General features: G+C 36.2%; 1 protein-coding gene across 1 annotated transcript in view; it reads left to right on the top strand.

Moving 5' to 3' along the window:
• Positions 1-3,404: 3,404 nt before the first annotated feature.
• TRIM36 (tripartite motif containing 36) overlaps positions 3,405-16,936 on the top strand; it is an 89,228-nt gene continuing 75,696 nt past the window's right edge. The window contains exon 1 of the mRNA XM_031968475.1: positions 3,405-3,755. Within this exon, the coding sequence (XP_031824335.1) occupies positions 3,681-3,755 (75 nt within the window). The 5' untranslated portion in view covers positions 3,405-3,680. The remainder of the gene's footprint in view (positions 3,756-16,936) is intronic.

Below are 16,936 nucleotides of genomic sequence, written 5' to 3'. Positions count from 1 at the left end.
GGAGAAATCTGACACTGAAAAAGGTACCTGTAGCCTGGGTGTCCCTCCCTGAGAGTCTGCTGCTTCTCTCAGGGGGCAGAGGTTAGAGGGGGTGGTTGAATCGGGATGCTGAGGAGGAGGAAAAGGTCCCACTCTTTGTATCAGAGGGAATGAGGAGTGAGGGTGGGGAAGTCTCAGGATCTGGTTCAGGAGGTGAGGGGAACAGAGTTGAAGAAATATTGTCGGACATAAGGTCCTATCTTTGATGAGGAGGTGGTTTTGAAAGGGATTCACAGGCCTCCTGAGAAGGACTACATGGGGGTATAGAAGAGGGATCCTGTGTCCTTAGAGGAGCAGGAAGGAGGGGGTTATTTTAAAAGTTAGTATCTAATTTTGATTTCCCTCCAGCAAAATTTTAACTATGCATATCCTCTGACTTGAGACAAAAACTACCACAAAATCATCAAATACAGATGAAAAGGAATCATATGTACAACAATAATTATAGGAGCTTTTTTTATGATGACAAAACTGGAATCAAAGGGAATGTTTGTCAAATGGGTAATGGCTGAATAAATTCTATTTTATGAATGGGATAGTAGAACGAATTATGCTATAACAAATGACAAAAGAGATGGTTTCAGAGAAACCTAGACTTGTTATGGCTTCATGCAGAATAAACTGAACACAACCTGGTTAATAATTTTTACAATAACAAGCACATTGTAAAGACCAGCAACTTTTAAAGAACTCTGGCCATTCCAATGACTGCCTTGATTTCCCAGGACTCGAGTCAATTTGTTTTGCTTAACTATGCATATTTTTACATGAAGTTTTTTCCCCTTTCTTTTTCAGTGAGGGGTGGGAAGAGGTTTAAGGGAGAGAATAATTTTTGGTAATTTAAAAAATGCATCTACTACAGGCCAGCCACAGTGCTAGGTGCTGGGTCAGTGGCACTGATAACTTAAATTGAGGAATGATACTTGATAAAACCATTATTTAACCTTCTAACTTTTTCTATTTTCAAATGAATATGTGTTTCTAATATCGTAGAAATTGTTTATTTTAATATAACAAAATCTCATTCTGAACATAACTTAAAATCAGTAGTGGCTAATGTAGCAATAACATAGAAAGGATTTTCAGAAAATGACATAGAAATGATTTTCTGGCATCTTTCCAGGATTACAAATCCTGATCAAAAAACATCCCTTTGAATTCTAATAGGAGATATGGGCTTGTCCCATCCCCCACTGGGTCTGAGCCAACTTGGGCTCTCTCAGCCCCACTGGTTCTGATCTGCTCCAGTTGTCCCAGCTCCCACCAAGACACCCAATATAATAAGCTTCCATCAACTAAAGTCTTTGCAGATGGACCTGGGCAGCTCCCTTTACTGCCAGGACCTTCTGTCCACTGAGAACTGCATTCTCAGTGCAAAACTCCATTTTCCATAAATCTGCCATTGTAGAAGTCAGTCTCTTGGTAAAGTGATTTCTGTCTAACAATAAACTTTCATTTTGTAACTAATAATTTGGGAATGAGCGAATTCTTTCACTCCTAAAACCTGCGGCCGATTTAAAGGGGATTCTTAACAACTCTCTTATAGCCACTAACCTCTAGATCACCAGGAATCTAGACCACTCAAGTGGGGTTGGAGTGGGGGAAGAGGGAAATTGCCACATATATGAAAAGAACCCTAATAAATACTGAACTTTAAAAAAACACACAAAAAAAACATTGTCAACTTTTTGGCTACACCCTGGTAAAAACTGTTTCAGCAGGTGGGCTAAAACAGGTGAGGCTAATGGATGGTCCTTAAGACTATTAGTGAGTTAGGAAATTGTTTTCCTCAAGCAAGTGGAACTGGCAGATGAGAACAGTTTGTTTCAGTGATCAGGAGGGTAGATTAGAGTTTGGTCAAACACCAAGGAAGGCAATGTCATTCACTGCATTCTGGGCCATTGCTAATTGTCTTGATTTTTGTCTTGCCACTGAACTTTGAACTGATGCTGATGACTGCAACTGTCTCACTTAAATCCAATTCAGAAGCCAGTCAAGATGTCACTCTATGATGTCACTGTTCCTCTTCGAAAATAAAAGAGGAACAAGTTAACCTTTTATTTGTAATTATCACTGATTGCAAACATTTTGTTAGTAAAGAAAAGTAATCAGGCATGCTTGAATTGCTATTCATTTAAAAACTAAGTATATGTAAAAATATATTAGTAATTATCATAAATAACATTTATATAACACTTAAAAGTTTGCAAGATCTTTATATATCTTCTGATGTCTCATAAGATTCTGGTGAGGTAAATTCTATTGCTACCATTCAACAAAGTACTGGGACTTATAAGGATTTCTTTCTGCAAAAATATGTTTCATGTGTGACTGAGTTCAGAGGGAGAAGAGGAAATAATTTTAGTACAATCTGTTGAGGTGTAAGAAATGAAGATTGAGAGATTTCCTGGCCTGATTCATCGAGGTTTGTGGCAAAAAATGGGTTCATTACACTAAGAAACAACATCCTCAGTGGGCTAAATCCTGTTAGGATTTTTAGCAGAGGTAGGTTTTTAGCAAAGATGGGTTTACACTGAGAAATTACTTCCTCAATGGGTTTTTCTGATTAGGAATTAGCAAAGGTTTGGGGTTCAGGCTTTGCTTATATTGGGTTTTTATGGCCTGAGGCTGGGGAGTGATCTCCAGATGAATTTGAGGGTCTAATTTTCATTCAATAAAGGTTGGTGATTATGCCCCAGGCCAATATCTCCAATTGAATTGTAGGTAGAGATTAGGCCCCTCCCAGAGACCAGGAGGGGTTGAGATTTTAAGGTTTCTCTAATTCCGGTCCACCCACCCCCCAAAAAAGATCAGGGGGACACAGTTTACATCACAACTCACAAGTAGATTTGTTATTTCAAGAGAACAGAATATATATTAAACACACCAGATTTTTAAGTGATCAGTTAAGAAACTAGTTTTAAAAATTGAATTAGAAGGAAGTAAGAATTGTAGTTCTTATGAAAAAATGGCGATCTTAAATCTGAACTTTTTGTTTTTGTTTTTAAAAGGGAAATCCTTCAGAAAATCTGATAAAATAAAGGGAGTTTGTAAACAATCAGTCTAACAAATCAGAAGTTTTTTGCTATGTCTTAACTATTGGATTTTAGGTAGTTGATATGGGAAGTTATTGTCCTTTCCTGAGCTTTTTTTCTTTCAAAGGCTTTTGTTATGGCTCTGCTGGATTATTGCCATATCTGCCTACAATACCGCCAGGCTATATTTGGTGTGATCAGAATCTTTTAGCATCCTCATTCCAGAAAGCCTTGGAAGGCCATCAACATGATCCAATACAAAGTCACCTGAACAAATCAACCCTGAGAATGCTAAAAGGTTTCATTTTTCCCACTGGACTTGGACCCTGCTTTGTGCTTGTTTGTTTCATTTAGCTGAAGAATCTTGTATGAGAGGCTGAGGAGAGAAACCCCAGTTGAGGCAGCTTTTTAATGAACTTGTCTATTGTTCATTTAATCAAAGTTTTACATCATCAGTGCCTTTCTGTGCCATTAAGAGATCACTTTTTCCTCTGGACCACTTCACAAATATTTGACTGAATTGTTTATTCTCTTATTCCTCCCTCTGCCTTATCTCAATTAATAACAGAAGACATTTGACAAAAACTCGGACTAAGATGGCAATTGATGTTAATAAATATGTCTGATTCAGGGAAATTAACTGAGTTTGGCTACGTAATGGATTTGCTAGCAAAGGGCAAGGTAAGGAAAATGGGATTGGCATGGTTTTTCTGGGAATGGGGACAAAGGCTTATTATCATCTGGGGGATCTCTTCCTCATTCCTTTCCCCTCTAATTTCCCTCCCGCCCCTCCTCCACCATTGGTCCCCAACATTAATGTGGGTTTTTGTTCTGTGTTTCTATCCTACGCAGTGTTTTGTGTGATGAAGAAAGAGGAAGTGAAATAGGATTCTTGGATTTTCTCTGAACATCAGAATGCAAAATAGCTGGTTTTTACTTGTTTGTGCAGTCTTGGAGAAACTGAGAAAAGTTGGAGCCACTTTTGTATTCAAATTGGCTGCTGGTTGGGAGAAAAGGAGGCTTCAGGGCAATCAGAGACAGTCCTTCTGCTTGAGTATATCTCTACTCGGCTAGATTTTCTCCAAGGGCAGGAGAGAGTCAAACACTAGGAAAAACAGTTGAAGCAGTTACCCACCAGTTTGCTATTTTACACGTACTTGAACAATCCTGGAGTCTGAAATCTTGGGGAGAGTTACACTTTGACAAACATGGATTATCTCAAATACCAAACAAAAACAGTCTTTAAAGAGATGGATTTCCCAATATCTATCCTCCTGTAAAGCTGGGAACAAGGGGATAACTCACAGAGTCATGCTTACATTCCATATTCTAGAGGTTCTTTTTTCCCTCAGACTTTAATCCTGACTCCTCAAAATGAAATATTTTAACGTGTTTTGTATTGAGTAACTGAAATTGCAGGACCCTACATATGGTTTGGGGCCTCTTCACTCCCTAGTTCTGATGCTGGTTGCATTGTAAATATTCACTTGGGGATGATGACCACACCCTGGAACATTTCTGCAAAGTCTGCCCTGGCTTTTCTGGCAGGGAGCCTGGGAAGCCCGAGTGTTCTCGACAAGGGTTTTTGAGAGAAGTTCTGCACTACTTTACATTAGTGTTAAGTGGCCAAGTAAGGCTCCCAAGTGGTTTGTGGAAAAGTGGAGATGCTGCCATAGGACAGTCTGCAGATTAGTGATGTCCAACCTAGTTTGTTCAGGTCCGTTCTAGAAAGGTGTCTGGAGGACTTGTGAGGTGCAAGAAACCTCAAAATAGTGAAAACAAGGAATATACAGAAATGCAGGGGAAATTCCATTTCCCTCTCTGATTATGCAGAGAGATCTCCCTTTGCTCAATTCTCAGAGATCTGTATCCATTTGAATGGATGACTTGGCTAGGCCTTGAATTAAAATTGCCCAACTCCATTGTTTAGAGAAAGAAAGAGAGCTGCTTTGTATACTGGGGGTGGGAAGGAGAGATGGATAAAAACAAGTTTATTTAGCCACTAAATAGGATCTTTTAGTTCACTGCCACTAAGTTCAAACCTGTTTGTCCAACAGAGATTATCCAAGATACTTGAAATAGGATCTGTATTTAATAGCAGAGTAAGTTTGAAAGTTGAACTGAAGTAAAATATTCCAATAGGTAACCCTTACTTTTAATTTTTGAAGATAAACAGATATATGGTAATAAAGATAACCTAAAGATTTTTATTCAATGATGCATTTTGGATAATAGATAAATTATAAGTAATAATATTTATTATTTGTATGTATAAATAATAAATAAAAGGAGAGGAAGTGAAGTCAGACTCTTGGATTTTCTCTCAGCATCAATACACGAAATATCTGGTTTTTGTTTATTGGGTAGTACCAGAGAAACAGAAATGTCAGACCCAAGTTTGTAATTTGACTACTGAGGGTGCAAGGAAGTTATGTAATGCCAGAGAAACTGAGGCAAGAGAGAGATTAGAGAGTATTTAATAATTTATTAAATGGGAGAGATTTATTGGGACCAAATGGATCCATTGTTTGGTCCCAGGGCTGAATGAGATTATTGTCTCCAAGAATCCAGCAAACAGTGAGAGTTCTCAATGACCTATATACACATGGGCTCAGACTCAGGGGGTAGACTGAGGCAGGGGCAGAGTCAGGGTGTGGAGAGCAGGAACAGGATTCTGAAAGGGTAGGATGAGCCTCCGGAGATGAGATGACATAATGGGAGGAGGCACCCCGGAGATGGGGAGGGGCATCTTGATAAGACAATATCTGACATTCCGATAGCTTGGGATGGAGAGAGGCATTCTGATATTTTAAAACATAAGATCTTTTATCCTTATCAAATATTCTGATAAAGAGGGAGGGGAGGTTTTGCAGGATAGAGAAACAGAGAAACTGAGTCAGGATAATTGGAGAAACTGAGTCAGGACAATAAAAGAGAACTGTGGCATAACAGAGGCAGGGAATATCTGCTTGGCTAAGTTTTCTGGGTATTGAGTTGGAAGGAAATTAAGCAGGAGAGAGTCAAATTCTAGGATGAATTGCAGAAGCATTGTCCCTCAAGGATTCAAAAGAACTGGAAGAAGCTTGAACAGTTAGGTAGTTGGTTGATTTTGAGTAAGTGTACATTCTCGAATCTATGTTAGAACTCTATTTTATAGTGCATGGATTTTCTTCCCCATTCTTTAAAATGGTAATGCATCTAGCCATCTTGAAAAATCTCACAATAACTACTATTGTATAGCATACTATAAATAGTATGTTTTGTTACATATAGTAAAAATATCCTAAAAAAATACCTTCAAATTATCCACTAAGTTCTCAGGAGTTTTATGCCACTCATCATAATTAAAACTATAAATTAGCCTTTCAGAAAACTGTGATGAGAAAGTATTTGCTAAATAAGACTGTTTTTTCATTTAAATCAAATTTGAGGAAATTTGGCTTGTACAACTAGTAAAATACTGTTCTATACTAGGGAGTGTTTATAAATTTGTACATCTTTGGGAAATGGAGATTCCTGCTTTTTTTTTTTTTTTTTTTTTTTGATGAAAGAAAATGTTCAAAAATATCTCAAAGATTATCAGAGGGGCAGCATTTCATAATATTATACCAGATTTATTCTTCTCTCCTTTCAAAAGAACCAGATTCAAGAACCAGTTTCAAGAACCAACTATGAGAAACAGTATAATGTGTGCATGAGCACATGATTTTGATAGTATGGGGAATTCTTCATGCAGAAAATCTCCCAACTAATTCAGATCATTATAGAGGTTGGGAGTGTGTGTGTGTGTATGTGTGTGTGTAAGCTGAAATTTAAATTATCTATGGTCAGAGAAAAGACTTGTGATCATTTTTATTCTAGGGCTGACCACTTACTAAATCATGTTGTCCTCATGTAATTATAAATAACTTGAATATTGAATGCCTTTGGGTATTTTTGTATAAATAGTATATTTTATTTTTTCCATTTATATATAAAGATAGTTTTCAACATTGATTGTTTTCTCTTTTTTTGTTAAAGCTTTTTATTTTACAAACCACATGCATGGATAATTCTTGCAAAACCTTGCATTCCAATCCCCCCACCTCTACTGCCTCCCATTCCCACCTTCCCTAACTCTCCCCTAGCTAGCAAGTAGTTCAATACATGTTAAACATGGTAGAAATATATGTTAAATCCAATATATGCATATTTATGCTATTATCTTGCTGCACAAAAATATCAAATCAAACCATAAAAAGAAAAATGAGAAAGAAAATAAAATGCAAGCAAACAACAACAAAAAGAGTAAAAATGCTATGTTGTGATCCACACTCATTTCCCACAGTCCTCTCTCTGGGTGTAGATGGTTCTCTTCATTACAAGATCATTGGAACTGATCTGAATCATCTCATTGTTGAAGAGAGCCATGTCCATCAGAACTGATCATCATATAATCTTGTTTCAACATTGATTTTTTTTTTAACTTTAGATTCTGAGTACCAAAATTTTTTTCTTCCTCTGATTCCTCCCCAGCACAGCAAACAATCTGGTATTGATTTTACATGTACAAATATTTTAAACATATTTTAACAATGGTCATGTTGTGAAAGAAGAAACAGAACCAAAAGAAAAAACCATGGAAAATGTTTTTTCCTAAAGAAAATGAAGATTAGCATGTTTCAAACTGCATTCAGACCCCATCAGTTCTTTCTCTGGATGTGGATAGCATTTTCCATCATGAGTCTTCTGTATAGTTGTATTGCTGAGAAGAGCTAAGTCTATCATAGCTAACCATTCCACAATATTGTTGTTACTGGGTACAGTGTTCTCTTGATTCTGTTCATTCCCGAAATCTACCTGCTAATTATTTCTTATAGCACAATTAGATTCATCCATTCCCTATTTGATGTAATTTCCTCAATTTCCAGTTCTTAGCCACCACAAAAAGAGCTGCTATAAATATTTTGAACAAATAGGTTCTTTCCCTTTTTAAATAATCTCTTTTTGATACAGATCTGATAGTGGTATTGCTGAATCAAAAGGTTTTATAACACTTTGGGCTAGTTCCAAATAGCTCTCCAGAATGGTTGGAATAGGTCACAGCTCCATCAATAATGCATCAGTGTCCCAGTTTTCCTACATCCCCCCAACATTTCTTTTCTGTTATCTTAGCCAACCTGAGAGGTGTGAGATAGTACCTCAGATTTGTTTTAATTTGCATTTCTCTAATCAATAGTGATACAAAGCATTTTTTCACATGACTATAAACAGATTTAACTTCTTAATCAGAAAACTGCCTGTTCATATCAGTTGGGGAATGACATATTCTTCTAAACTTCACTCAGTTTCTATATATTTGAGAAATGAGGCCTTTATCAGAAAATACTTGCTGTAAAAATTATTTCCTAGCTTTTTGCTTTCCTTCTAATCTTGATTTCATTGGTTTTGTTTGTTCAAAACTTTTAATTTAAGATAATCAAAATCCATTTTGCATTTCATAATGCTCTCTATCTCTTTTTTAGTCATAAATTCTACTCTCCTTCATACAACAGAGAGATAAGTTATTCCTTGTTCTCCTAATTTGCTCATGGTATTACCCTTTATGTCTAAAGTCATACTTAAGGGGATAATGTGCCAAAGAAGTTGGATGACCATGAGGTAGGATGTCAGCACAGAGGTGGGAATGTCAACAAGGTAAAATATCACAATTCTAGTTCACAATTAAATATCAATAAGGTAGGCTGTCACAATTCTAGTACATTTGTCACAATTCTATTGCACTTGTCACAATTTTAGTTTGTCACAATTATATTGCATTTGTCACAATTCCAGTTTGTCACAATTCTATTGCACTTGTATACATCCTTTAAGAGAAAACACAGATAAAGGTGCAGACAGAGAGAAAGGTGCATACAAGCAAAGTCATGCCCTGTAACATTGCCTCAGTAACATTGGCAGGTGGGTGTGTTGGTTTTTCACCTACTAATTTAGAGGCATAGTCCTTAAATAGAAAACACAGGGCAAAGCCTCTCCCCAGGCCAGCTGCATTTTCTGTGTATACCAGAAGCACATTGCTAAGGTAAAATCCAAAGAATTTAAAAATGTAAAACCGAAATAATTTAAAAATGTAAAATCAAAATAATTTAAGAACGTAAAATCAAAATAATTTGAGAACGTAAAACCAAAGTAATTTTAAAAATGTAAAATCAAAATAACTTAGGAATGTAAAATCAAAATAATTTAAAAATGTGAAATCAAAATAATTTAGCAATTTAAAATCAAAATAATTTTAAAATTGCAAGTAATCACATGTATGTATTGCCACATCTTGTGCATATCCCAAAATTCCCTTCTCTTATTTAAAAGGGAACATCTTGGGCATATAAATTGTCTGTCCAGTAATGACTGGGCTAATAGGATTATAAGGAATGCCAATGGAATGGGCAAAGTCAAATTCAATGCAAAAAGACCAAAGGCAGAAGATTTATAAGCCAATTCATAACCTGTCTTAAATGCATGTGAGAATTCTACAATGGAAAGATGGTTGATCACATGCCTAACTGCTTCTCCAGGTTGGAACGAAGCTATAAAGAATTGAGAATGTATATTCAGAATTACATGGATGCTCTGCCTCTTAATTTATTTACCTGAGTGTTCTCTCACTTGCTCTTGGAGTTCTTTAAAGATCTGATAAGATATCTATATTAAACACTACAAATTTTATTTAAGCTGTGGCGATTTTGTACCACATCTACTAAATAAGCCGAATCAAAAATTATTTTTACATACCCACATGCAAGGCTTGGAGCTGTAGCCAATACATTTTTACACTCTGGGATGATTTCACAACACACATCAATTTGTGCATTGATATGAGAGATATATTTTACCAGCTCTTATCCCAGATAATTTTACTACTTTCTCAATGGCTTTTATTGAAATTGTAATCACCAGCACTGGGTAAAATTTAAATTTTTTATCTGATTGTTCTGGGAGGTTCACCCACTTCATACCGTCTCCTTGATGAAGGATTGCTATGGGTGCCTTTTATATAACATAATTTGATATTTCCAATATTTTTTTATTTATTTCTTCAGCTATATCAGATAAAGCCAATTCAATCTCTCTTAGAGCCTCTAGAGCTTTTTGAAGCTAGTATTGTGAGTCTAAAGCACTGTTTCCTCTTAAAGGTAGTACTAACTACCTTAACTCTTGGAGATACTTTTCTCACAGGAGCAAGGTCAGTAGCCACATGCCTTTGATTCAAAGTAGAGCTGTTCTTTATGCCATGTGGCAAGGCTGTCCATTCAAATCCTTCATTTATCCAGGCTCAACTGGATTAATGCTGGGCACTGAAAAGATAAATTTCTTCATATCCTCCTTATCTAGGGAAATAAAATTCTTAATCCTAAAAATCCATTCCTCAAGCAATTGAGGACATGGAAGCCCAAGCTGAAGAGCTTCTACTGTCTCCAAGTGTTCATTTACTTTTCTCAGATCAATAAACATTCTCCATTCCCCAAATTTCCTTTTTATAACAAATTCAGGAGAATTCCAAGCACTTAGAGAAGCTTGTAAATGTCCTTGGTTAATTCTTTTCTGTCCTATGCCTGATGAAATCTGAATTTTTTCATTTTTTAAGAAGTCTCTTCCCCACTGGTCAATGGGGGCCCTTTCAAATGTAAAATAAATAAATTTTTCTGTCTTATATTTAAATTTCCACTTCCAAGAAGTAGCACTATTTTTTAGCTATTACAGATCCTTTTATGCCAGACATATAGGTATTTGCTGTGGTGGTCTTTAACTCATTACTAGACCAGCTGGCACCTCTAATAGCTGTATTATCTACATCTATGCCTACCAACCTTTTCAATGGTCTGCCTTTCATACAGATAATGAGCAAAGGACACTCGGCTATGGAAACTTCAGTCCATACTATCCTAAATTCTTTTGCCTAAAGTCAAAGTTTGAATTACTAATACCAAATTGTATTTCAGGAGTGTGAATCAATAAATCTGATGTTACTTCTCCTCCTGGGTCACAGATCACACACTGTCTATCTATACTAGTGATTAAGAAAGCAGTTTCCCAAATCATTCTATAAATAAACACTGTTTTATAAATACTTGTAGAGGATTGGGCAATCAAGTCAACCTGTGGAAGTAAAAAATCCACAAGGTGAACAAAGGGGAGTTTCAACTCTCCAAAGACTATCCTAGTAATTCTATAGATATAAATCCACTCTCTCTAACTGAAAGGTCTTACCGTTGTAAGTTTACTTAGAAACTAATCGAGCTGTATTTAAAAATTTTTTTTTGAATACTATAGTAATTACTGTCCTCAGTACGCGACAAGCCTTTTTTGGCTTGGGCCATAAAGTCTATTCCCACCTTTTGAAATGAAGGCATAGGTGTGCTGATGATATTATGGCCCTTCCTATTCTTCCTCCTCCTCCTTCCTTGGTCCAGGAAGGTAGAGCTGAGGGAAGAGGGTCAGGAATTTGAATATTCCTCAAAGGCCAATTTAAAATTCAAACCGAGATTTGCACATAAAAAAAGAACTAAACCTCTTCTCAATGGCAGGGTAATCAATAAATTACTTAAAACAATAATACACGAGGCAAACCAACAAAACGCTAAGAAGAATTTCTCCAACTGATGTCCACATGGCTTGCTTATTTCTCTCCTTAGCTTCAGCCACTGGACTGAACTCTTCCTGTTCTAGCTGTCATAACCTAGCTTTTTCTTCTTTCTCTATCTCAGCCTGTAATTTAACCCACAATTCTAGTAATTCTTTTTTAATTCTTTGTTGTCCTACTTCTAATTCAGTTTTTAGTTGTTGTATTTTATACTGTACACTCTCACGCTTATATTAGTTCTAGGTTGCTTCCTTCCTGAGCTATACTTAATAAGGGTGGGGGTAGCCTTCTCGGAGCTTGATTGCAAGCTTCCTGCCTTTCTTCAGAGGTGATCTTTGCTAAAAGATCTTCCATCTGGCTCTTTATCCTATTTATATGAGTATTATGCACAGCTGTATCCTTGAGCCTGATCCCAGGATTACCTAGATCCATATTGCCTCTCTGCTTTCCCTCCTAGGCAGGGTTTCTACCAGTTCTCTCCAAATTTTAATTCTGAATATTAAATATTAATTTTCAAAAATTAATCTTCGAAGCCTGATAATTTATGATGCCCCACATTGGGCGCCATCTGTAACTTGCTCTCATAGCAGTTACCATTACCAGTCTCTCCTGATTCCTAGGCCCTCAGAGTATCTCTGGCCACTGACCTTGGAAGTGTCAACTAATTCTACCAACTTGCCTTCTCTGAGGCCTTCAGAGGTTTCTGGCCATGATTTCTTGAATCGTAGTTTAATAACCGATAGTGTGCTCAAGAACATCCAGTTACGTGCACACTTAAAGCCTTTATTATACCTGCTCACATGATGCCCTGACTTGTTAACTCCCTAGTGAACACCTGGTCCAAAGACCCATGTGTTCACTAATCAACCTCCTTACCTCTCTTAGCTATCCATCCACTCAGCTCCGCTACCCCAGAATAAAGAGAGTGCAGTGGGCATATAGAGGGTCTGTGAGGTCACACACACAGCCAATCAGAAAGAGAGCGTTTTCTCCCGTTAAAAAGCTATCTCAATATGGATAGGATCCCACCCAAGGGACAGTCCTATACCCACAGAGATTATTTCCGGCCCACTCAAATCTCCTGTTGCACTGTGGGCACTCATTTAAAGGATCCTTACAGGTCTATAACCTAATTTTTGCCATTGCTTTTTCTAGTTTTCCCAACCGTTTTTGTCACATAGTAAATTCTTATACTAGTATAAGTTGGAGTCTTTGGATTTAATAATTATTTACTACTGTGTCTTGTGTACCTAATTTATTCCACTGATCCAATACTCTACTTCTTAGTACCAAATAATTTTTGATGATTTCCACTTTATAATATAGTTTTAGGTCTCGTTCAACTAAGCTAACTTCCTTTGCATTTTCTTTAATTCCTTTGATATTCTTGGCCTTTTGTTTTTCCATGAATTTTGCTTTTTTTTTTTTTTTTTTTTTTGTAGCTTTTTTTGTAGCTCTATAAAATAAGTTTTTGGTAGTTTCATTGACTTGACTAAGTAAATTAGTTTAGGTAGAATTGCTATTTTAAATGATATTGACTTACATACTTACCCATAAATAACCATCATTTTTCTAATTGTTTACATATGACCTTGTGTAAAAAAAAATTTCGTAATTGTGTTCATACAGTTCCTGAGTTTGTCTTGGCAGGGTAGATTCCCGAGTATTTTATTTTGTCTACAATTATTTTAAATGGAATTTCTCTTTTTATCTCTTGCTTTTGGACTTTGTTGATAATATAAATACTGATGATTTATGTAGTTTTATTTTGTAATCTGTGACTTTTCTAAAGTTATTAATTATTTAAAGTAGTTTTTTAGTTGATTCTCTAGGGTTTTCTTAAGTATACCATCAAATCATTTACAAAGAATGATACATAGTTCTGTTTCTCCAGTGCCTATTAAAATTTTAAAAATTTCTTCTCTTCTCTTATTGTAGAAGTTAAATTTTTAGTACAATAGTGAATAATAGAGGTGATAATGGGAATCCTTGTTTCATTCTTGACCTTATTGAAATGCTTCTAGCTCATCCCCATGACAGACAATCCTTGCTGATAGTTTTAGATAGATACTAATTATCATTTTAAGAAAAACTCCATGTATTACTATTGTTTCTAGAGTTTTTAATAGGAATGGGAACTATATTTTGTTCTATTGAGACAATAATATTGATGAGGTTTAGGTTTTGGGGTTCCTGGTTAGCAAATAATGATGTCTAGATTTTTGGGGTTCTGTTTGATCAGGGAACCAAAATATGATGAGGTCTATATTTAGGGTTATCAGGGAACCAAATGATGAGATTAGAGTTCCTGGTGGTCAGAGAGTTAAATGATAAGGTCTAGTGGCAGGTTCGGGGTTCAAGGGATCAAATGGAGAGTTTTGACTTCCTTATACCCCCTTGGGATTCGGCACAAGGTAGGGAGTTTTGAGAATTCCCCACTTCTGGCAGCACAGAGATTCTCTGTAAAGGAATTTATGAACCCAAAAAAGCTCGACTGATAAACAGAGGTTTATTATAGGCATTGGGAAGTCAAGCATGAACAGAAAGGCTGAATTCTTTAGTGGAGGAGTCCTGGCAGAGAAGTAAAGTTTAGAGAAATCCTGACAGAGAGGTTTAAAGTCTCGTTAGGGAAATAGGTGAGGGAGATAAAGAGAGGGTAGTACCAGAAGAGAATATTCTAGCGGATAAAATTTGCTATCCCAGGAAGAATGAGAGTTTCCTTGGCATTTTAGCTCCTCTGCAAAGAGAGGGTTTAAGATTGACTCTTTTATAATAGAAGCTTTGGCTACAAGCCAAAGGGGGTGGGGGGGGGGTAGTGGTTGGAGTTCCAAATTGGCTCTTTTTATCTACAAGCTGGGTTTCAGCTTGAGCTGGTATTGAGAAAAATCTTAGAATTGAATGGGTCCTTCTCCAATTCATTGGGATTGGTATGTCCAACTGGACTCAGCCAGTCCCACCTAGATTACAGAATGAAGCTGTTTATCCTCTGGCAGGGTCTTTACAGTGGTAGGGTTCAAATCTCCTTCAAGGAGTTTTACTGTTTTGGGGTCCCTTCAATATGATTTCTATTGTTATGATATGGTCATTTATACAGATATTTGGGTATTGTTAATTACACAATAAAAAGAACTTTAAGAACAACTTGCTGACTTGTTTTCCTTTTTTATATTAGATAATTATTTCAAGTTAAACAAGGAAAGGAATTTTCTATTTTTTCCTCTTTAGTTCAAATATTGCTTCAGATACTAGTTATATGACCCTGGAGAAGTCATTTTATTTCCCTTGCCTTGGTTTCTTCATCTGGAAAAGGAATTATTATCTACCTCACTAGGTTGTTAAGAGACCTAAATAAAGACTAAATATAGTAAACTGCTTTGTATTTCTTAATGTACAATATAAATATTAGGTATTATAATTATTACATGGGGAAAAATAATTTAAGGTACAATTCTTACCTTGTCTTTATTACTCAATCAAACTAAGATCTGTTGCTAGACCTGAGTTTAAAAGATCAAAGGCTCCCACTGCATCCAGGGCTATCTCCAGTCATCTTGATCTATATTTGGCCACTGGACCCAGAAGGATCTGGAGGAGAGAGTGAGGCAGGTGACCTTACACAGCCCTCCCTCACTCAAATCCAATTCAGTTGTATGTCAGGGCTTCACCTCATTGACATGGCCCTTTTTGAGAATGAAGGACAAATAATAATAATTTGTCTGATACTACTGAGCATGCTATCATGTTCCCAGTCCCCCAGGCTTATAACATAGGTATTGTACTTCACTTTTCACCTTCTCCACTCCACATAGCCAATCTGTTGCCAAAGACTGTCAATTTTACTTTTCTAGCGTCTCTCAAATATAATCCTCTCATCTCTGGGCTACTCCAATAGCCTTTAGTTGATCTGCCTGCCTCATTCTCCCCTGCTCCATCCATCCTCCACTTTGTGGTCAAATGAGCTTTCTAAAGCATAGATCTGATCATGTCACCCTGGGCTTCAGTACATTCCAGTGGATCCCCATCATCTCTAGAAAATACAAAATCCTCTGTTGTCATTCAAGCCCTTCATAACGTTTCTTTGTAACTGTCTTCCAACACTTTATGTTCCCCCACCCTATGTATTGTTTCCATCTCTGGTTCTAGATAAAAATCTTTGCAGCAAGTTTCTCTGAAAAAGGTCTCATTTCTAAGATATACATGGAAATGAGTCAAAATTGTAAACATATGAAGCATTCCTGAATTAATATATAATAGAATGATATGAACAGACAGTTTTCAGAAAGAAGAAAAGGAGAAAAATATTCCTATCTCTTAATCAAACTGACATTGGTTTGAAAATTATGCCATGTTCATTTGCCTCATTAAAAAAAAAAAGTTGCTATAAACATAGGAGTCCTTTTTCTCTTTCTTTGAGATCTTTGTGGTATAGACCTAATATTGTCAATGTGTCACTGGATCAAAAGGCTTGATGGCTATTGAGGGACATAATGGTTAGAGTCATCCACAACTCTACTCACAATGTATTTGTTTTCCAACAGCCCCTTCAGCATTTGTCATTTTTCTTTTTTTGCTATCTGAACCAATCCGAGGGGTGTGAAGTGGTACCTTCGAGTTGTTTTAATTTGTATTTCTCCAATTATTAGTGATTTAGAGCTGTTTCTCATATGACTATTGATAGCTTGTATTTCTTCTCTCAAAAAAATTGCCAATTCATATCCTTTTACTATTTAATTTATTAATCCTTATGCTTCTAAATTTGAGTCACTTCCCCGTAGATCTTAGAAATGAGACCATTTTCAGGAAAATTTTAGACAAGAAACCTTAATGAGGAGTGATTCCCCTCATTTCTGCCTCATGTTTATATAATTTCTCAATGTTTGATTATTTTTATCACCCAATTATGAAGGAAGAAAAAAAGTATTTATTTAGCATTTACTATATGTCAGACACTGTGTTTTACAACTAATATCTCATTTGATCTTCATGGCAGCCTTGGAAGATTGATTCTATTACCTTCATTTTATACTTGAAAAAATTGAAGCAGGCAGAAGTGTTGCATTCCTAGCCCCTGAGACATTTAAGGAATAACTAAATTCTATTTTTTGATGGCTAGAAACCAGTTTGTTATCTCATTTCACAAATGATTTCCTCTTTAGCAAGGTCAAAAATAGGAAAAGCTGAATTTATTCACTTTTAACGGGGACGTTAACCTCAGCAAAGGCAAGTTGTCCAATCTCATTTA

This window comes from Sarcophilus harrisii, chromosome 1 (assembly GCF_902635505.1).
Source record: "Sarcophilus harrisii chromosome 1, mSarHar1.11, whole genome shotgun sequence".
Taxonomy (NCBI): domain Eukaryota; kingdom Metazoa; phylum Chordata; class Mammalia; order Dasyuromorphia; family Dasyuridae; genus Sarcophilus; species Sarcophilus harrisii.
Note: the sequence above shows the minus strand (reverse complement) of the source record. Positions and strands in the feature narration are given on the sequence as shown.